At 40.7% G+C, this 21,746-nt stretch overlaps 1 protein-coding gene across 7 annotated transcripts; it reads left to right on the top strand.

Annotated features, from left to right (window-relative positions):
- Positions 1–5,126: 5,126 nt before the first annotated feature.
- CACYBP (calcyclin binding protein) lies at positions 5,127–15,977 on the top strand. 7 transcript variants are annotated; one of them, XM_086343692.1, is made up of 7 exons: positions 5,127–5,372; positions 8,685–8,815; positions 9,435–9,654; positions 12,194–12,290; positions 12,521–12,620; positions 13,878–13,975; positions 15,412–15,977. In XM_086343692.1, exons 2-7 carry the CDS (start codon positions 8,813–8,815, stop codon positions 15,566–15,568), a joined length of 675 nt encoding a protein of 224 aa, XP_086199818.1. In that variant the 5' UTR covers positions 5,127–5,372; positions 8,685–8,812; the 3' UTR covers positions 15,569–15,977. The 7 variants fall into 7 exon arrangements, with proteins under 7 accessions (XP_086199818.1, XP_086199821.1, XP_086199817.1 ...); XM_086343695.1 differs by having other exon boundaries at positions 8,685–8,861; XM_086343693.1 differs by having other exon boundaries at positions 5,360–5,672.
- The last annotated feature ends 5,769 nt before the right edge of the window (positions 15,978–21,746 follow it).

Raw genomic sequence — 21,746 nt, 5'->3', positions numbered from 1 at the left:
AGTGGAAGTGAGAAATAGATTTAAGGGCCTAGATCTGATAGATAGAGTGCCTGATGAACTATGGAATGAGGTTCGAGACATTGTACAGGAGACAGGGATCAAGACCATCCCCATGGAAAAGAAATGCAAAAAGGCAAAATGGCTGGGGAGGCCTTACAAATAGCTGTGAAAAGAAGAGAAGCAAAAAGCAAAGGAGAAAAGGAAAGATATAAGCATATGAATGCAGAGTTCCAAAGAATTGCAAGAAGAGATAAGAAAGCCTTCTTCAGCAATTAATGCAAAGAAATAGAGGAAAACAACAGAATGGGAAAGACTAGAGATCTTTTCAAGAAAATTAGAGATACCAAGGGAACATTTCATGCAAAGATGGGCTCAATAAAGGACACAAATGGTATGGACCTAACAGAAGCAGAAGATACAAGAAGAGGTGGCAAGAATATACAGAAGAACTGTACAAAAAAGATCTTCACGACCCAGATAATCACCATGGTGCGATCATTGACCTAGAGCCGGACATCCTGGAATGTGAAGTCAAGTGGGCCTTAGAAAGCATCACTATGAACAAAGCTAGTGGAGGTGATGGAATTCCAGTTGAGCTATTTCAAATCCTGAAAGATGATGCTGTGAAAGTGCTGCACTTAATATGACAGCAAATTTGGAAAACTCAGCAGTGGCTACAGGACTGGAAAAAGTCAATTTTCATTCCAATCCCAAAGAAAGGCAATGCCAAAGAATGCTCAAACTGCCTCTCAATTGCACTCATCTCACACGCTACTAAAGTAATGCTCAAAATTCTCCAAGCTAGGCTTCAGCAATGTGTTAACCGTGAACTTCCTGATGTTCAAGCTGGTTTTAGAAAAGGCAGAGGAACCGGAGATCAAATTGCCAACATCTGCTGGACCATGGAAAAAGCAAGAGAGTTCCAGAAAAGCATCTATTTCTGCTTTATTGACTATGCCAAAGCCTTTGACTGTGTGGATCACAATAAACTCTGGAAAATTCTTCAAGAGATGGGAATACCAGACCACCTGATCTGCCTCTTGAGAAATCTGTATGCAGGTCAGGAAGCAACAGTTAGAACTGGACATGGAACAACAGACTGGTTCCAAATAGGAAAAGGAGTTCGTCAAGGCTGTATATTCTCACCCTGCTTATTTAACTTATATGCAGATTACATCATGAGAAACGCTGGACTGGAAGAAACACAAGCTGGAATCAAGATTGCCGGGAGAAATATCAATCACCTCAGATATGCAGATGACACCACCCTTATGGCAGAAAGTGAAGAGGAACTCAAAAGCCTCTTGATGAAAGTGAAAGTGGAGAGTGAAAAAGTTGGCTTAAAGCTCAACATTCAGAAAACGAAGATCATGGCATCTGGTCCCATCACTTCATGGGAAATAGGTGGGGAAACAGTGGAAACAAGTGTCAGACTTTATTTTTCTGGGCTCCAAAATCACTGCAGATGGTGACTGCAGCCATGAAATTAAAAGATGCTTACTCCTTGGAAGGAAAGTTATGACCAACCTAGATAGCATATTCAAAAGCAGAGATATTACTTTGCCAACAAAGGTCCGTCTAGTCAAGGCTATGGTTTTTTCCAGTGGTCATATATGGATGTGAGAGTTGGACTGTAAAGAAGGCTGAACGCCGAAGAATTGATGCTTTTGAACTGTGGTGTTGGAGAAGACTCTTGAGAGACCCTTGGACTGCAAGGAGATCCAACCAGTCCATTCTGAAGGAGATCAGCCCTGGGATTTCTTTGGAAGGAATGATGCTGAAGCTGAAACTCCAGTACTTTGGCCACCTCATGCGAAGAACTGACTCATTGGAAAAGACTCTGATGCTGGGAGGGATTGGGGGCAGGAGGAGAAGGGGACGACAGAGGATGAGATGGCTGGATGGCATCACTGACTCGATGGACTTGAGTCTGGGTGAACTCCGGGAGTTGGTGATGGACGGAGGCCTGGCGTGCTGTGATTCATGGGGTCGCAAAGAGTCGGACACGACTGAGCGACTGAACTGAACTGTACCCAATTACTCCTGATGGCAGCAGTGCGAGGAGGCAGTTTGCTTCTACATGATACATGGAAGGGCAATTATACAACTGGAGAGAAGCAGCACTCAATTTCTGTTGACTCTTAAAAATGGGAAATTCTGAGGTGTTTTATGTGCTGGCAGAAAAGGAAGAGAGAAAAAGCTCTGTGATGATCTGGAGGAAAACCATTCCAGACTGAAAGCAAGCGCAGAGCACAGACCTGGAAGTGAGAACAAACTCAGTGGATTCGGGAGTGACAAAAATGCCAGTGTTTTTAATCAGGGAGAGGGGAGCTGGTGAGAGATGAGTTCCCCTGGATAAAGGAACTCAACAGTGAGATTTAAGGTCATGCAGAACAGTCTAGGTTGTGTAAGGAGTGTGGACTTTATTCATTTGAAAAGATTACCTTGGCTACTCTGGAAAACTAACTGTAAAGGCACAGTGGGGAAGCAGAGAAACCAGCTAAGTGGCTAACAGTCCAGACAAAGTACTCACGCCTTGGCCTTGGGTGGTAGCAGTGGACGTCGTGAGAAGTGGTTTTATTTTCAACATACTTCGAAGATAAAGCCACCAAGACTTGGCAGAGCATGGGATGTAGGACTGAAATTGAAGGCTCAAGTATGACTCCTTGGCCTGAGCCACAAAGAGAATGAGGTGACCATTCACAGAGCTGGACAATAACTGGAAAAGCTGATCTGGGGTGTGAGGATGAGAAATCCGGAGGTATGTTGTTGTTTTTCGGTTGTTTTGTTTTTCAGACAAGCTGAATTTGACGTGCTTATCAGACATCCAAGCAGAGGCAGAGCCTGGAGCTCAGAGGAGTGGTGGAACTGAGCAGTGATGTCTGAGTCACTGGTAACTGGTGGTATTTAAAACTGTGACCTTAGGCTATCTGGTGGGAGAATTTGCCCCAGGTGCATAATCGAGCAAATTTAAAAATCATTGGGTTAGGTCAATTTCTCACACAGTGAAATGGGATATTTATTCCTATTTAATTAAGTACCTAAAGAATTCCAGGTTTCCAGTTAGACTTTTTTGTTTTGGCTGTGCTGCAGGGCTTGTGGGATCTTAGTTGCCCGATCAGGGATTGAATCCAGGTCCAGCAGTTAAAGACAAGTCCTAACTATTGGGCATTAGGGAATTCCCTAGACGCATTAAAACAAAACAAAAAAACTTGAGATATAACTAAAAAAAACAAAAACAAAAAACAAACCCCCAACAAACCCACAGATCTTAGGAGTTAGTTCTATGAAGTCTGACAATGGCATGTATCAGTGTTTCTATCATCCAGGGAAAATTCCCTCCTGGACCTACTTAAATATACCTTTTAGTTAACTATATCGCTTCCCTAGTGGATCAAACAGTAAAGAATCTGCCTGCAATGCAGGAGATTCTGGGGTTCCATCCCTGGGCCGGGAAGATCCCCGGAGAAGGGAATAGCAATCTACTCCAGTATTCTCGCGTGGAGAATTCCACGGTCAGGGGAGCCTGGCGGGCTACAGATCACTAGAACAAACAAAAGAAAACGCAAATTACAGTTCAGTGAAATTTCTACAAAGTGAACACATCTGTAACCAGCATCCACAGCAAGAAAACAAAATACTGTTTGAACCGCAAAAGCCCCCTCGTGGTTCCTTTCTGTCATTGTCTCTCCTGCTTAAGGAAAGACTAGTCCGATTTTTAATGTCTCGCAGTTTTAGACTTCGTTTAAAGGGAACCAAACGATAGGACTTCCTCCTGGCGTCTTTTCCTTTAACATCAGGTTGGAAATTCGTGCACGTTGTGCATACCTGTCATTTGTTTTTGTACTGCCCTTCACATTCTTGACCATAATGGTCCGCCTGCTTTTTATACTCCTTTTCCTCCTTTGACTTGCAGATTCTAATCTCTACCTCGGACGACATTATAAAGCCGAATGAGGGCTATTTGACTTCTCAGGGGTTATTGTTTATGTTTTCGACGGGCTGCCAAGAGCTATAATAATCTGAAAAGAGGGTTTCTTAAGGGTCTTAGGAAGCCAGATAACGGGAGCTAGAACAGGAGCAGAACGCATCCCCAGGAAAGCTTGGCTCATATTTTCTACGGTCGATGTTGTTCAGTCGCTAAGTCGATATCTATGGTCTAAAGGCTCACTTAAACCGACTCCAAACCTGGGTGACAACTAGAGATTCGCAGAATGGTCGGTGAGGACTCCACGGGAAGTGCTTCCACGGTGTACGGAGGGAAGGGGACAAAAAAGAGAGTCGCTCAGTCACGTCCGACTCTTTGCAACCCCATGAACTATTACAGCCCGTCAAGCTCCTCTGTGCACGGGGTTTTACAGGCAAGAATACTGTAGTGGGTCGCGGGGCCGCAACCCCCGGGCCCACGGAGATAACCATATATTACTACGCTTACTACCCGAGCCGCGACGCGGGTCCGGGTCACGTGCAACCCCTCCTCCTCTCCTGGTCCGTAGTGACGTCACCACGTCGTACACGCTAAATCGTGACGTCTCCAGGTGCAGCTGTATTACTTGCCCCGCCGCGCTAACGGGTCCGGTCACGTGGCCAATGCAACTCCACCTCCTCTCGCAGTCCGTGATGACGTAACCACGTTGTACACACTAAGTCGTGCCGTCTCCAGAGCGCCAGAACGTAGTGAAAATTAAAACTATTCTCTTCAGGACTCTGCAGTTAACGTTCTCGTTCCCTCTCACATTAATATAAATAGGTTTCCTTTTCTCCCCCTTTTTTTCCTGGCCTCGTAGAAGTTCACAAATTAGTCTTACACAAGATGGCCGCCTCGATGGCCCCGGAACCTAGAGCGCACGGAAACAACCGACTCTGTCAACTTCCGGTTTGGACCCCGCAGATTTCCGGGGTTGGGTTATGGTTATTACCGTACGGAAGGCAGCAGTTCCGAGCTGCGACTGCGCGGGCGGGACAAACTGGGTCAAAGTACACTCCGTAGAGTTCCAGGGCTGGGAGGTGGAGGTGTTACTCTTCTCGAACTGCCGGTTTGATCGCGAGAGTTGAGTGTTGCTAAGAGACGAGATGGCTGGGGCGGGGCCAGGAGAGGCGAGGAGGAGCCGAGCCCGGTAGGCGGTGTTTGAGGCTGGCTGGGCGGTGGCGAAGGACTCGCGAAGGTTCCAGAGGCGCCGCGTGCGGGAGGCGGGCCGAGATCTCGCGCAGGGTCAGGTGTGCTCGCCGGCTGTGTCCGCCGCTACTCGTGCCGGTGTTGTCTGCGCTCGCGGTGAGAGCGTTCGGTGCCGCGTTTCACGTTCTCCGTCCTACGCCGCTGCAGCCCGGGCCTTGCCTGACGCAGCCCGATCATGTCTTCAGCTTTGGAAGAGGTAAGGAGTTCGGCCCCATCTTCCTCTCTCGGCCTTGCTACAGCTTTCCGCTCCGTCTCCCGCCCGTTTCCCGTGCCGAGCTGCCCTTCGGCCGCTGGCGGCACCTGCCAGTCGGGCCGCCAGCCTGCGTCCTCGGATTCCCGCCCTTGCCGCCTAGCCTCCCATCCGCCCAACTGCAGCGGCCTCGGTGCCGACCCGGCCGCTGCGGGCCTCGGGGCCTCCGCTTCCCCCCGGAAAGTTGCTTTCCGACGCCTCCACGGCTCGGTGTGGGTGAGCGGGAGATGTGGTTCCAGGTGGCAGGTAGGTGCGGTGGTGGACCTGAGGGCTGGTCACCTTCACGTTATCCTCAGGCTCCTCCGCTCGGGTTACACTAGCCTGAGGACGTGAAGCTTCGTTAAATTACAGCTGATTGCAAAAACTGTTGTTCTATGGTAGAGGGCGGTTGGAAATGGGAAATTCTCGGTCCTAGCACTTAAATCTCTTAGTCATGTTTTCTCTGCACGGACTTTGGACAAGTTATGGTGCTTCTGTGGGTCACAGTAGTATCCATTTCATAGAGTCGTAAAGACCAAGAGTTCTAAATGTTGAAAACAGCAATCTGCTATAGGCGTTTTCAAAAATAAATAAATTGAAAAGTTGTAACTTAGTAGTGGTAAATAGCTTTTTCTCTTTTAAGCCCTGTAAACTGAACAAAGGCAGTATTTTTGGAGACTGCGCAGTGGCAGAACGGGAATCATAAACTTGATTTGCTCTTTTTCTGACTTAAGATGTCAATACTGTTATTCACAGTAAAGTGTTGAGTATCCACTGACTAGATTTGTTCTTTGGAAATCTAATGGTTAATATGAGCAAGACTGGGAAATCTCACAATTGACTTTCGTGAATCTGAAAATTTGCTTTAAATGAAGAAAACGCGCATGTGTGTGTTATTCTAGATAACTTGCCACAAGTTTGTTGTGTGTTAAATATAGGCCTGATGGTACCATGTGCCCTGAGGAAAGAGTCTCTGAAGTGGCTTTTTTGTGTTTCAGTCGCTCAGTCCTGTCCGACTCTTCGCGACCCCATGGACTGCAGCATGCCAGGCTCCCCTGTACCTCACCAACTCCTGGAGCTTGCTCAGACTCATATCCATCGAGTCAGTGATGCCATCCAACGATCTCGTCTTCTGTTGTCCCCTTTCTTACCCTCAGTCTTTCCCAGCATCAGGGTCTTTTCCAATGAGTCAGTCTTCACATCAGGTTGGCCAAAGTACTGGAGCTTCAGCTTCAGTCCTTCCAATGAATATTCAGGATTGATTTTCTTTAGGATTGACTGATCTTGCAGTGCAAGGGACTCTGAAGATTTTCTTCTCCAACACCACCATTGGAAAGCAACAGTTCTTCAGTGCTCAGCCTTCTTTATAGTCCATAAAGAAGTGGCTTTACAGTCCTACATATGGATAGTTCTGTACTAGTCATCTTCAAAGTAGGGAGCTTTCTAATTGCAGTGTATACAATTTAGGGACAGTTTGGATTTTTGGTTTTGTTTGAGATGAAAGTCACAGGTTTTAACCATTTTCGAGTGTACAGTGCAGCGCTTTTTAGTATTTTCACAGTGTTGTGCCGTCATCAGCATTGTATAATTTTTCAACTCTCAGAGAAATCTGTCAAGCAACCATTAAGCAGACACTTCCCATTACTCCTCCCACCAGCCCCACCAGTCTAGTTGTGTCTCTATGGATTTGCCTGTTCTGAGCATTTCATAAAAGTGCAATGTTACAATATATGACCGTTTTGCTTTTTGCCTTCTTTTACTTAGCATAATGTTTTCAAGTTCATTCCTTGGTGAAGCATGTATTTCTTTATATGGCTGAATAGTATTCTTTTGTTTGGATATACCACATTTTCTTTATTCATAAGTTGATAGACACTTGGATGATTTTCACTCTTCGGGCCCCTAGAACAGTGTTGCCCTGAATACTTGTGTACACCTTTATATGTGGATATATGGTTTTCAAAGCTCTAGGTATATATCTGGGAGTGGAATTGTAGGATCGTATAGTAACTAAGAAACTGCTGAACTCCTTTCCGAAGTGCACCACTTTACATTGCCACAAACAGTGTGTGGAGGTTTCAATTTCTGCACGTCCTCAACAACACTTGTTGTTTGCTGGATTTTGTTGTTAGTCATCCTAGTGGATGTGAGGTAGATTTAATATGTTTGCTTAATGATGTTAAGCATCCTTTCCTGCGCTTGGTGGCCATTTGTATATCTTTGGAGAAATGTCTACAAATCCTTTGCCTGTTTCAAGGCACTTTGGTTTTAATGCTTCCTAGTGAAGAATTTGGAAATAAAAAAAAGTATGTTTATGAATAGGGATAAAAGGGAGATGTGATTTTGCATAAGGAAAACAAATGAATACCTAGACAAATTAAAATGCTGTATCTAAGGTATGTGTACAGGAAAAGTCCCAAGGGATCAATTTTACTGGTCATATCTCTGCAAATAACAGAGAACTGAGGAATTACCTTAAACAGGCTTGCTGTAAGTTGCTTCAGACTTTGAGTGGATACCTTATTTTTGTAGTACTATAGAGTTTGACTGTAGAGAGGGCTTAGGGATCTCTTGCATAATTGTCTGTTTCTTTTTCTCCTAGAAAAAGGATTTCTATTTCAGTCAAGAAGTAAAACCTCTTGTTTAGACTATACATTTTCATTTGTTAATCCTTACTCTGAAAACAGAATATACTCATTGTGCATTTTAATTTTTTTGTCATCTTTTTATTATGATGTGAATTTTTAAAACCATGATAACAGAAAAGATTGATTTGAACTAAAAGGACTTGGTACTATGCTTAAAAGGTGAGCTTGCAATTTTTGTCTTAGTAACATGAATTTTGGGAGGCGGTGATAGAATTTGTACAGGAGACTGGGCACAATTGGACTTTTTATACCAAGTTCGCAGTTACAGATAGGTGAGACAAGCGCATCTGAGTGAAATGAGATAAAAGACCTGGGGTAAAAGGCATCTATACGGAAAATGCAGAAAGTCTTTGCATTTTCTAAGACTCATAAACACTTTCAAGCTGTTCTTTGGGTATTATACCAAGTTACCAAGCATTTAAATATTTTTATATTGAACCTTACATGATCTCTGGCTATAATGTCAGTCTTCCTGTCAAATTGCTAGTATCAAGTGAGAATGTAAAGTCATTTTAACAAAAATGAATCCCTTGTTTATAAAGATCTCATGCGTTTGCAGTAGGTCAGAAGATAAGTGGGAAAAAGTTTTTAAGCCCATTAATTTTTTAATAGTGTCTTGGTCTCTCTCTAGAAAGAAATAGAAATCGGCCATGTGTTGGCGTGAGAAGAAGGAACAGGTGGCATTCGCAGTGATCAGGAGTGTGGTGGATTGTTTGCCCAGGTTTTCCCCCTACTGTGCAACCCAGTCCCAGACTTCTGATGGTAAAATTAACCAGGAGCTTTAGAATCAGACAACTTATTATAAGAAGTATGTCTTTTTTAATCTTTTGTCTTAAAATAGTAAGCTTTTTTATTTATACTATTTGAGGTGGGAAGATCATTGAGGACCAATCATTGATGGAACGTAGAGGATTACCTCAGTCGAGTAGCTGTATCATTTCACCATGCTTATCATGTACTCATTTATTTTAATATTTAAAAAATTCCTAGTATCTGATGACAGGATTGCATGTTACAGTGAAATCCATGAATCCCTTTTTGTTGAATTTATTCATCTTATCAGGAAATACTTATAAATCACAAACGTATCTTGTAAATACAATTTTTAAAACAAAGGCAGATAGCAAACAGTCTACCAAACTGGAAAAATCTGGCTTGATTACCTATTGTTAATTCCAGGTTTTCCTTTTTAAAAGAAAGGGACCTTGAGTTATTTACAATTCAGTAGGCTGGAGGAAAGACTCCTAGTTGCTACCAATCCTAGACAATTTAAGTGACCCTCTTATTCTTAGCTCTTAGTTCAGTAAGTTGAAATGATCAATATGCACAATATCAGACTATCTTTTTTATCATATCTAATTTATCTTTTATTTTAACACAGCTCCAGAAAGATCTAGAAGAGGTGAAGGTGCTGCTGGAAAAAGCCACTAGGAAAAGAGTACGTGATGCCCTGACAGCTGAAAAATCCAAGATTGAGACAGAAATGAAGAATAAGATGCAGCAGAAATCACAGAGGAAAGCAGAACTTACAGAAAATGAGAAGCCAGCTGCTGTGGTTGCTCCTATTACAACAGGATATACAGTGAAAATCAGTAATTATGGTATGACTTGTCCCTCACATCGCATCCAGCTCTTTCTGCCTCTGAGGAGGCCTGTTCTTCAGTAGTGACTAACAAAATCATTTTTGAAAAGTTCTGAGTGAGTGTTTTTGGTCATTCGAAATAGAGGACCCATCAGCTCTTATTTAATAAGATGGTTTTTAAGAGATTAAAAAGGAACCTATTCTGAAATATATTCAGTATATGTGGACTCAGCTTTGTATCTGTATATGTTTATCAAAGAAAATTTGGATAATAGAAAAAAAACATGAAGGAGAAAATAATAGTAATTCTACTATTCAGAGATACTCTAGTAATAACCATAATACTGTTTAGAATACAATATTTTATAAGGGATATAATGCATGTCCCAAAAAAACACAGGTACAATTAACATTTTTAAACTAAAGTGGAAAAGCATTAATCAATACTTGTTTATTTTACCACAAATTGTAAGCATTCAGTATTTCCAACTCATTGGTAATAGTGATACATTGATATATGTTAGCTTGCTATGTATTTAAATTTTTTTCTTGTGTGTATGTGTATATACACTTTTTTTTTGGATTTGCTGAATTTTCATAGATATCTCTTTTACTGGAGTATAGTTGCTTTACAACGTTGTATTAGTTTCTGTTGTACAACAAAGTGAATCGGCTATGGGTATACTTACGTCCCCCGTTTTGGATTTCCTTCCCATTTAGGTCACCACAGAGCACTGAGTCGAGTTCCCTGTACCATGTAGTCAGTTCTTATACCTGTTTTATACACAGTAGTGTATATATGTAAATCCAGTCCAGCCCACCACCGCCGCCCCATTTCCCCTTGGTATCTGTGTGTGTTCTCTCTGTGTATGTCTTATTTTTACTTTGCAGATAAGTTCACCTATACTGTTTTTCTCTTTCTGACTCACTTCACTCTAAGACAATCTCTAGGTCCATTTACATCTCTGCAAATGATACAGTTTCATTCGTTTTTATGCTTAGTAATATTGCATTGTATGTATGTACCACATCTTCTTTATTCATTCCTCTAGATGGACATCTAGGTTCCTTCCCTGTCCTGGCTGTTATAAATAGTGCATCAGTGAACATTGGGACGCATGTGTCTTTTGAATTATGGTTTTCTCTGAGTATGTGCCCAGAAGCGAGACTGCTGGATCGTACAGTAATTCTGTCTTTACTTTCTTAAGGAACCTCCAGACTGCTCTCCGCTGCGACTACACCAATTTACATTCCCACCAACAGTGGAGGAGGGTTCCCTTTGCTCCATACCTTCTCCAGCATTTGTTGTTGTAGGTTTTTTGATGAGGGCTAGTTTCATATATATGGACAGCTTTTTGCCTTCCTGTTTCCTATTTCACTTTGCCAAACCACCACCCATATTAACTGAGGAAGGGAATCCAGTTAAATTCAAAAAACATTTCTGAGCATCTAATATCTTGTATTGTACTTGGACTTGTGAATACAAAACAGTGAGCAAGACCCAGTCCCTGCTCATGGTGTGGTTGGGACATACACACCCGGTACCATAACAATGTCATAATACCATTTTTCCTCAGTTGACTGTAGACTTTTATTTTGGAAGCAGTACAGCTTGAAGTCTGAGTAATGAGCTCATGAAGGCAGGGATAATCTTTTTTTCTTTGTACTCTCAATATCTAACACATAGTAAGTACTTAAATACTTGCTTAACCGAATAAAGCTTTATAAAGTATTATGAGACTATAGCTGATAAAATAACTCTGCTGGAAGGTAAGAGTCAGGGAGAATTAGAAGAAACATCTCAGTTTAAAAGGTGCATTCAGCACTTGTGAAGAAAAGAGAATTGTATGAGCAAAGGACATAAAGAGAGATATGAAGGTCATCATGTGTTTAGAGTATTGTCATAGCAAAAAGCAGTTTAAGTGCTGTGTTTAAGTGATGTGCTGCAGTACTGTAGGAAATATGCTAAGTACTTCTTTGACTATAGAAAACTGGCCTGAAGGTGGTAGGGCTATGGCATCTTAACTAGGAATCTAGGTTTGTGTTTAGGGAGAAACTTATCGGTGGGGAGGATGGGTTGAATGAATGGGAACAAACTAAATTAAATTCTCCAGAACCCTCTAGCACATTTTTTTTTTTTTTAACACTACATTTCTATTATACTGGACCAGGTAAGAAAATGTCATATATATAGTATACAATAAATAAATAAAAATATATTTTGTTATGTAATATGCTTTTTATATGATGTTTGTGTGTTTTCTGTAAACCCTCTAGGTTAGAGACTAGTTTGATAATATATACTGAAGTAACATATATTAGATGTTGTTAGTCAAATTTGGTGTATTTGGATGAATTTGACTCTAAATTTATATTCTGCTTTATCAGGGAAAGGGATTGAGGAAGCTAGGATTGCATTTGTTGAACTGCTTAGAGAAGTGGGTATGATTATGGAATTAGATAATTATCTGAATTTTTTTTATGAACTATATGCATTTGCTGTTCCAGAGATAGTATCAGGCTTTACTTCTGTTGTTTTCTGTTGTTATTGTTGCCAGGATGGGACCAGTCAGATAAGTTTGTGAAAATCTACATTACCTTACCTGGAGTTCATCAAGTGCCTGCTGAGAGTGTGCAGGTGAATTTCACAGAGAGGTGAGTTCTCACAGTGGAGATGATTGCTTTATAATGGGTCCTTTCCTTTGCAGTTTCTAAAATTCTGCTTGAGTATTAATTATCCTTTACATCTGCTTTAAAAGTTGAGTCTTCTGCTCTGAGATGGCCAAATGCACATCCTAAAATAGAACTGTGGCTTTTTTCCCACAGGAACTGATTATCACCTTTTATAGAACTAGAAAGATAATGTACTTACTATTGTGTTGTAGGTCATTTGATCTTTTGGTAAAGAACCTAAATGGGAAGAGTTACTCCATGATTGTGAACAATCTCTTGAAACCCATCTCTGTGGAAGGCAGTTCAAAAAAGGTAAGTTTACGTTTTTGGTCATAATACTGTGAAATCTTAGGAAATGAAGATGAACTGGAATTAACTTATCCTGCTGCTTGTTTTTTAAATAAAGTTTTATTTGGACATACCCATGCTCACCTGTGTACATGTTGTCTGTGGCTGCTTTTGTGCTACAATGGCAAGTTTAAGCAGCTACAGTATACCGTGTGGCCCACAAAGCCTGAAATGTTAAACTTATCTAGTAGCTCTTTACAGAAAAAGTTTGCCAGCTCCTGTTCTAGAAAAGTAGATTATAAGAATACTGCATTAGAATCAGGAGGGTATTGAACAAACAGAAAATAGTTAGAATGAGACTTGGGTTTTAATGCCAGGTTTATCACTTGCTGTGACCTTTGGCAGCTCACTTCATCACTTTGTACCTCAGTTTTCTCATTTGTACAATGGGAATAAAATCTGTTTCACAAAATTGAAATAAAGTGTCTTCGAAAATATTTTTCACTGATTCATATAATCTGTACCTAATTTAAATAAAGTTTAATGCCTCTGGTATATAGACGCGCCATTCTGCTGTGTTTACATAGTTAATGAAGCAGCTGAAAGGTAACTTTAGAATATAGTTCAATGATTAGCTTATGACTCCCTGCTCCTTTCTTTGTCCACTAATGGCATAGTTGAAGGTAGTACTCAACTCCTAGAGTCGTATGAGTGTTTGTTGAAAGGGTTATATGTTCTTGCTCTTTTTGCATATTCATCTTCCAAACTCCTTAACCAATACTGCCTGACATGGTTTTCTGCATGACTCTGACTGCTCTTACCATATTACTCTGTCCTTCAGCCATCAAAATCCAGCATTCCTCCTTATTTTCAAATAACCAAAATCATCCCTTCTTGCAGCCTTTCTCCTTGCCATGTCAACTGCCTGGAAGGCCCTCTTTTGCTGTATCTTGGGCCACGGCTCAAATTTCACCTCAGAAAGGCTTTCCGAGTGAAGTTCCTTCCCTAGTCCCCATTAATATCCTCTTTAATCTCCCCCAGTCCCATTAATACCCTCTTTTGATAGCACCTAGTATTTGAAGGTATTCCAGTTTTACTTGTATATGATTTCATTTCTCCATAAGTCTTCAGACTCCAGCCTATTTATAAAACTATTACTAATACCTAAACAGGTCCTGTACATAACAGTAACTCAAGTAATTGAATAAATAATTATATTCTAAATATTCATGCTTATCACCATGTGTTCTAAGTTGTACCTGTTTTCTACTTTTTTCCTAGGTCAAGACAGATACAGTTCTGATCTTATGTAGAAAGAAAGCAGAAAACACGCGGTGGGACTACCTGACTCAGGTTGAAAAAGAATGCAAAGAGAAGGAGTGAGTCTGTTCTCATTTATTTGAGAATTATAATGTATTTTTTACTGGGATTATAGATTTTCATTGATAGTAGTCTGTAATTTGTATTATATTTGTATTATAGTCTATAATTTGACCACTTACCTTATGTCCTCTGACTGACCAGCCCATGTCTGCTTCCAGCTTGTCAGAGGGCACCAGAAGGGGGCATGTGTCTAGCAGGTTGCTTCTTAAGGAGGTCTTTGTACTTGTGGTTGGTTGTTTTTGCCAGTTCTTAACCCCGGGCTGTGGTGCTTCTATACAGGTAACTGCTCGTTCCTGGGAGACTGCATTTCAGTAGCTACAGAGTAGCCCAGATACCCATATACAGCTTTTGAGTTCCACAAGTTTCTGCTATATAATTAGAATTTCACTATCACTGGTGGGCTTCCCTCATAGCTCAGTCGGTAAAGAATCTGCCTGCAATGCAGGAGACCTGGGTTCGATTCCTGGGTCAGGAAGATCCCCTGGAGAAGGAAATGGCAATCCACTCCAGTATTCTTGCTTGGAAAATTCCATGGACAAAGGAGCCTGGTGGGCTACAGTCCATGGGGTCGCAAGAGTTAGACACGACTGAGCGACTAAACCACCACCACCATCACTGGTACAGAGTGAAAAAGAGAGTATTTTTATCTTACTTAGTAATGGCTATTCTGAAAAACATTTTTATTCAGAGCTGCTTCCATTATAGGTCAAACATTCCTCTGTTCTCCTGCAGTGGTAATGTACTACATTGTGTCAATTAGTCATCAACATCTCTTATTCCCCCTTCCCATAGCCACTGGGCATTTGGGTTGTGGTTGGCTAAGGTTAGGCATTATCTGTGGAATTGCTTTTAAATCTAGAATGGGTCACCTGAATATAGGAACCTGTCTTACTGTTACTGTATCCCAAGAATCTGGCACTTAATGAGGTGAGTGGAAAAGTTAACGGGCCCAGTTTGCACACTGATTAAACTAGAAGTGTGCTTTTATACCACCAAGCCCAAGACTCTTGTATTTCAGTCTTAAGAGGAAGGCTTTTCTAATTAAAATATATATGTATTTCAGTATGTGTCTATGTGTTATAATGTATGTATGTTTTATAATACATGAGGAAACATGGTTTTAAAACATTAAAACAGTTCAGAAAGGTAAATGATTATTTACTTACCTTTTCTGCTAAAACTCCAGGAAATGCCAGGGTCCCAAGATAACAACCCCTTACCGTTTTTGATGACATTCTTTGATGAGCTAGCTGTGGGTGTATATTGTCTTAGATAAATTCATGCATGTTTTGATTCTTTCTTTTAGGATACTGTCTGGCTCTTATCTCATGTACTTCCTACAGCCTAATTAGTCTCTCTGTACTTAGTAATCAAGGTATAAAATGTTATATATATATTCCTTCACTATTTATTGTGTATTTTTTTTTAATAGAAAGCCCTCCTATGACACTGAAACAGATCCTAGTGAGGGATTAATGAATGTTCTAAAGAAAATTTATGAAGATGGAGATGATGATATGAAGCGAACCATTAATAAAGCCTGGGTGGAATCAAGAGAGAAGCAAGCCAAAGGAGATACAGACTTCTGAGACTTTAAAGTCTTTTGGGAACTGAGATGTGGAAAAATGATGTTTCCAGTAAGGAAATGTTGCTGAGCTGCACAAATAAATGTGACATATAACTACTTACACAGCCTTCTTCTAAGTAAAGGCAGTGAATTCTCCATTTCCTGCTGGAGGATTTATTTAAATAAAATACACTTATTAAACACTTCCTCCATGGATGGTTTCTTTAGTAACCAGGCCATTTTATTCAAGAAGAGTAACGTTGTATTCTGGTGTGAAATGTAAAAAAGCGAATCTTGCCTAATGAAAATGCCGCATCGTGTGTATTGTTCAGCTCAGAGGTAGAAAACAAAGTTCGTGCTTGCCTTTCAGTTCCTAACATCAGCTCCCGCCAGTGTAAGAATAAAAATAAAGCCTGAATTTTTACATGAAATGCAAATTTGTACCTGTGTTTTAAGGTTGTTACAGAGGTTGATTGCTTTACTCCCACAGCTTAAGTAATTCACATAGCATGTATCACAATGGCCTAATCACAAATATTTTTCTCTAGGCTTAAATATATTTATGAATAAATTAGAACTAAATCTAAACATAACAAACACATTTGTATGGTACTAATAAGGATTTTTGCTATGGATCAGATAGATGGCTTATAAAAACAGTAACCCTAGAGCAATAATAAATGTGCACATCCATGTATTTTATGCTCAGAAAAGTTAGTAAAGCTATTCTGTCCAAGAGTATGTTAGAAATGTCAGGTTTTTAGGGGTATTGTTTATTTAAAGGTTATTATTCCTCCTAAAATGACAAGAGCAAGATGCACAACCCCCCACAATAACCAAAAACATTGAAAGAATTCTAAAATTATTATTAACAGTTTCTTAGAAAAAGGAATGTAAAGTGACCTTTAACATACAAAAGTACCTTGTTCAGAAGAGAAATAATTTTAAAACAGTCTAAAACGTACTGACTGTTACGGTATGGGGCAATATATATATGGTAATGGATTAAAAAGGTTGAGAAGCTTAAAACTTGTATAGAGGAATACTTGGTAGTATTTACCAGAATTATATATGTATTTATCCTCTCACAATTCTACTAGGCTCTTTCCCAAAGATAACACTGGCAAAAATTTGGAGTGATACTGAGGTATACACAAGATTGGAGACACCCAAATGTCAACTCATAGGGGAATGGGTGAGTGAACTAGTACTTTGAAACATCCACACAGAAAGTACTGATGATAGTCACCAAAAAATGAAGATGGTTTCCATATACTGATACACAGTGATCAACCAGGAGACAGTAAGTGGAAAAGCAAAGTGCAGAACCTTGTTTCTGTTAAACCTACCTTAGTGTCGGCCAGGGTGAGAAATGTGAATATGTAATATATATATATATATTTGCATATAAATAGTGGAAGAAAAAACTCAAAACTAATAAAAATGGCCACCAATAGGGAAAGAAAAGAGATGGGATGGGAGCAATCCTGTGAATGTACCTTTTCCCATTGTTTTGACCACCTACAATTTAAGAATTTAAAACCTAAAAACCTGGGGATGGATCAAGATGGCAGAATAAAAATATGTGGAACTCACCTCATACAAATACAGCAAAAATACACCCACCTAAAGAATAATTCTCACCAAATGCCCACTGAACACTGGTGACAAATCTCATAGAACCAAAGTGGCAAGAAATATCACCACGTAGCTGGGTAGGACGAAACTGACCAGTTTCCTCACCCTGGGATCCTTCACCAGCTGAAAGGTCAGCTGGGAAAGAAAGCCTCAGGTGCAAACGTGGGGTGCAACACCCAGCTTGTGGCAGGCAGGGCACAAAGAGATCAGCACGGAGGGTCATGCCACCTCTGCACTTCCTAGCCCAAGCGAAGGGAATTGTACAGTATTTTATAAAAACCTATAAGGGAGAAGAATCTGAAAAAATAACCGATACATGTATGTATAGCTGAATCACTGTGGTACACCTGAAACATTATTGAATAAGTCAACTACATTTCAGTTAAATCATGATCAAAACAAAATACCTTAGGAATGAACTTGGTGGCTCAGCTGGTAAAGAGCCCTCAATGCAAGAGACATGGGTTTGATCCCAGGTTGGGAAGATTGCCCGGTGAAGGCAGTATTCTGGCCTGGAGAATTCCATGGACTGTATAGTCCTTGGGATTGCAGAGTCGGACAGGACTGAGTGACTTTGACTTCACTTCAGGAATGAATCTAATCAAGAAGGTGAAATACATGCTGTAAACTATAATAAACACTGATAAAGGATATAGAAGGTGGTTCAAAGAAAAAAACATGCCATGTTGTTGGATTAGAAGAACTAGTTAAAATGGCCATACTACCCAAAGCAATCTACAGGTTTAATGCAATCAATGTACCCATGACATTTTTCACAGAACTAGAACAAGTAATCCTAAAACTTATATAGAACCACAGAAGATCCAGAACTATCAATGTAATCCTTAGGAGGAAAAACAAAGCTGGAGGCATAACCCTCCTAGACTTCAGACAGTACTACAAAGCTACACTAGGCAAAATAGTATGGTGTTGGCACAAAAACAGACATGGATCAGTGGAAGGGAACAGAAAGTCCAAAAATAAACCCACAAACCTGTGGTCAGTAATCTTCGATAAAGGAGGCAAGACTATAATGGAGAAAAAGCCTCTTCTGCAATTGGTGGTGGGAAAGCTGAACAGTTGCATGTAAATCCAGACTTATTTCAGGAAAATAAATTAAGTTCCTTACAGAAAAATGACAGCTGATGCAGAAAAATCATGGAATTTAGAAAATCACCATTAATTGAAACAGAGGTCAGGGTAACAACCATCAGTGAAATGCTAAAATCATTAATGACACCCCTTCAAATGCAGGGGTGACGCTGCCCCTCCCAAATCCACTGAACTTAAATCAGGAGGCAAGGGATGAGACTGCCGGCAAAGAGAATAGTGGAAGCAAAGGCATCAAACAGTGACACTGTGGCCACTTCAAGTATCAGAACTAAGACGCACACAACAAAGGCCTATCAAGGAAGGCATCACATATGTGAAGGAGCTAACACTTAAACACCAGTTTTAAGCAAAGGAATGGAATGAGAGTTTGCTCTACAGACAAGTGACTGTAGAGCAAAAGTTGGACAACCAGATATGAGCCTTCTGATCCATTCCTAAAATATTAAACCTGAATCTGGTCAAGCTACTGGATGTAAATACCACTTTATAGGAATAGACTAAGTTAAAGGACACATAAAGAAGCAGCCAAATGTTGACATTCTATAGGACCAATAACCTGGCTCCTCCAACAAATGAATTACATGAAGAAAAAAGGGAGTAGAGATGGCAAAAAAAAAAAAAAAAAATGTTAACAGTACTTGAACCTGATTCAAAGGAAAAGGTAGGTTATCAGTGATATGCCAGAAGTCAGCAGCTTTCATGGTCTCCTTATGATCTGTAATCAGTAAAGTCACTCAGTCATGTCCAGCTCTTTGCAACCCCATGGACTGCAGCACTCCAGGCTTCCCTGACCAGCATCAACTCCCGGAGCTTGCTCAAATCCGTGTCCATCAAGTTGGTGATGCCATCCAACCATCTCATCCTCTGTCGTCCCCTTCTCCTGCCTTCGGTCTTTCCCAGCATCAAGGTCTTTTCCAGTGACTCAGTTCTTCGCATCAGGTGGCCAAAGTACTGGAGTTTCAGCTTCAACATCAGTCCTTCCAATGAACATTCAAACTTATTTCCTTTAGGATTAATGGTTTGATCTTGCAGTCGAAGGGACTCTCAAGAGTCTTCTCCAAAGCCACAGTTCAAATACATCAATTCTTTGGTGCTCAGCTTTCTTTATAGTCCAACTCTCACATCCATACATGACTACTGGAAAAACCATAGCCTTGACTAGATGGACCTTTGTTGGCAAAGTTATGTCTCTGTCTAGGTTGGTCATAGCTTTTCTTCCAAGGAGCAAGCATCTTTTAATGGCTGCAGTCATCATCTGCAGTGATTTTGGAGCTCCCCAAAATAGTCTGTCACTGTTTCCATCGTTCCCCATCTATTTACTTGAAGTGATAGGACTGGATGCCACGATAATAGTTTTTAATGTTGAGTTTTAAGCCAGCTTTTGCACCCTCCTCTTTCACTTTCATCAAGAAGCTCTTCAGTTCCTCTTCACTTTCTGCCATAAGGGTGGTGTCATCTGCGTATCTGAGGTGAATGATATGTCTCCCAGCAATCTTGATTCCAACTTGTGCTTCATCCAGCCCAGCCATTTCACATGGTATATTCTGTATGTAAGTTAAATAAGCAGGGTGACAATATACAGCCTTGACGTACTCTTTTACCAATTTGGAACCAGTCTGTTGTCCCATGTCCAGTTCTAACTGTTGCTTCTTGACCTGCATACAGATTTCTCAGGAGGCAGATAAGGTGGTCTAGTATTCCCATCTCTTTAGGAAGTTTCCAGTTTGTTGTGATCTACAAAGGCTTTGGTGTAATCAATAAAGCATAATTTGATGTTTTTCTGACATTCTCTTGCCTTTTCAATGATGCACTGGATGTTGGCAATTTGATCTGCGGTTACTCTGCCTTTCCTAAATCCAGCTTGAACATCTGGAAATTCACAGTTCACATACTGTTGAAGCCTGGCTTGGAGAATTTTGAGCATTACTTTGCTAGCGTGTGAGATGAGTGCAGTTGTGCGGTAGTTTGAACATTCTTTGGCATTGACCTTCTTTGGGATTGGAATGAAAACTGACCTTTTCCAGTCCTGTGGCCACTGCTGAGTTTTCCAAATTTGCTGGCGTATTGAGTGCAGCACTTTTCACAGCATCATCTTTTAGGATTTGAACTAGCTCAACTGGAATTCCATCACTTCCACTAGCTTTGTTCATAGTGATGGTTCCTAAGGCCCACTTGACTTAGCATTCCAGGATCTAGTTGAGTGGCTCTAGGTGAGTGATCACACCATCATGGTTATCTGGGTCATCAAAGATCTTTTTTTGTATAGTTCTTCTGTGTATTCTTGCCACCTCTTCTTAATATCTTCTGCTTCTGTTAGGTCCATACCATTTGTGTCCTTTATTGAGCCCATCTTTGCATGAAATGTTCCCTTGGTATCTCTAATTTTCTTGAAGAGATCTCTAGTCTTTCCCATTCTGTTGTTTTCCTCTATTTCTTTGCACTGATAACTGAGGAAGGCTTTCTCATCTCTCCTTGCTATTCTTTGGAACTCTGCATTCAAATGGGTATATCTTTCCTTTTCTCCTTTGCCTTTCTTCTTTTCTCAGCTATTTGTAAGCCTCGTCAGACAACCATTTTGCCTTTTTGCATTTCTTTTTCTTGGGGACGTTCTTCATCCTCCTGTACAGTGTCACAAACCTCCTTCCAGTGGTTCTTCAGGCACTCTAACAGGCACCTAATCCCCTAAATCTATTTCTCACTTCCACTGTATAATCATAAGAGATTTGATTTAGGTCATACCTGAATGGTCTAGTGGTCTCCCCTACTTTCTTCAATTTAAGTCTGAATTTGGCAGTAAGGAGTTCATGATCTGAGCCACAGTCAGCTCCAGGTCTTGTTTTTGTTGACTGTATAGAACATCTTTGGCTGCAAAGAATATAATCAATCTGATTTTGGTATCAACCATCTGGTGATGTCCATGTGTAGAGTCTTGTGTTACTGGAAGAGGGTGCAGCCAAATAAAAAAGTTGTCTCCTTTTCTACTTTGCTAATTCTACTACCTTAGTTCAGGCCCTTGTCATCCTGAACAATTAAGATATCCTCCTAGCTGTCTATCTTGCTTGTAGTCTTTCCCTTTCATGGCCACCCACCACCACACAGCTGTCATTCCTTTGCTTAAAACTCTGACAGCTGGTATTTAAGTCTTAGCTCCTCACATGCGATGCCTTCCTTGATACAGCCTTTGTTGTGTGCTTCTTAGCTCTGATATGTTGAAGTGACCGCAGTTTCACTGTTTGATGCCTTTGCTTTCACTGTTTTCTTTGCAGACAATCTCATCCCTTGCCTCCTGATTTAAGTTCAGGTGTCAGCTCCAGGAACATCTTCTAGACGGATGTTAGGTAGGTGCTTCTGTACTACCCCATGGGTATTTTAACACTGGGCTGAGTTACAGCAAAAGACAACTTTTTCTCCCTTTATTCATTTCTGTTACAGATGAAATAAATATGAAT

Source organism: Bos grunniens, chromosome 16 (genome assembly GCF_055505025.1).
Source record: "Bos grunniens cultivar Pamir isolate PY7600 chromosome 16, Bosgru_T2T1.0, whole genome shotgun sequence".
Lineage (NCBI taxonomy): Eukaryota > Metazoa > Chordata > Mammalia > Artiodactyla > Bovidae > Bos > Bos grunniens.
The sequence above is the reverse complement of the archived record's forward strand: the minus strand, read 5'-3'. Positions and strand labels throughout refer to the sequence as shown.

Bases quoted from the DNA above. Each gene is read 5' to 3' on its own strand.
- CACYBP (XM_086343691.1), top strand. From the start codon at position 5,352: ATGTCTTCAGCTTTGGAAGAG. The intron at 9,655-12,193 runs GTATGACTTGTC...TATTGTTGCCAG, and splicing joins AGTGAAAATCAGTAATTATG to GATGGGACCAGTCAGATAAG. The intron at 12,291-12,520 runs GTGAGTTCTCAC...ATTGTGTTGTAG, and splicing joins CAGGTGAATTTCACAGAGAG to GTCATTTGATCTTTTGGTAA.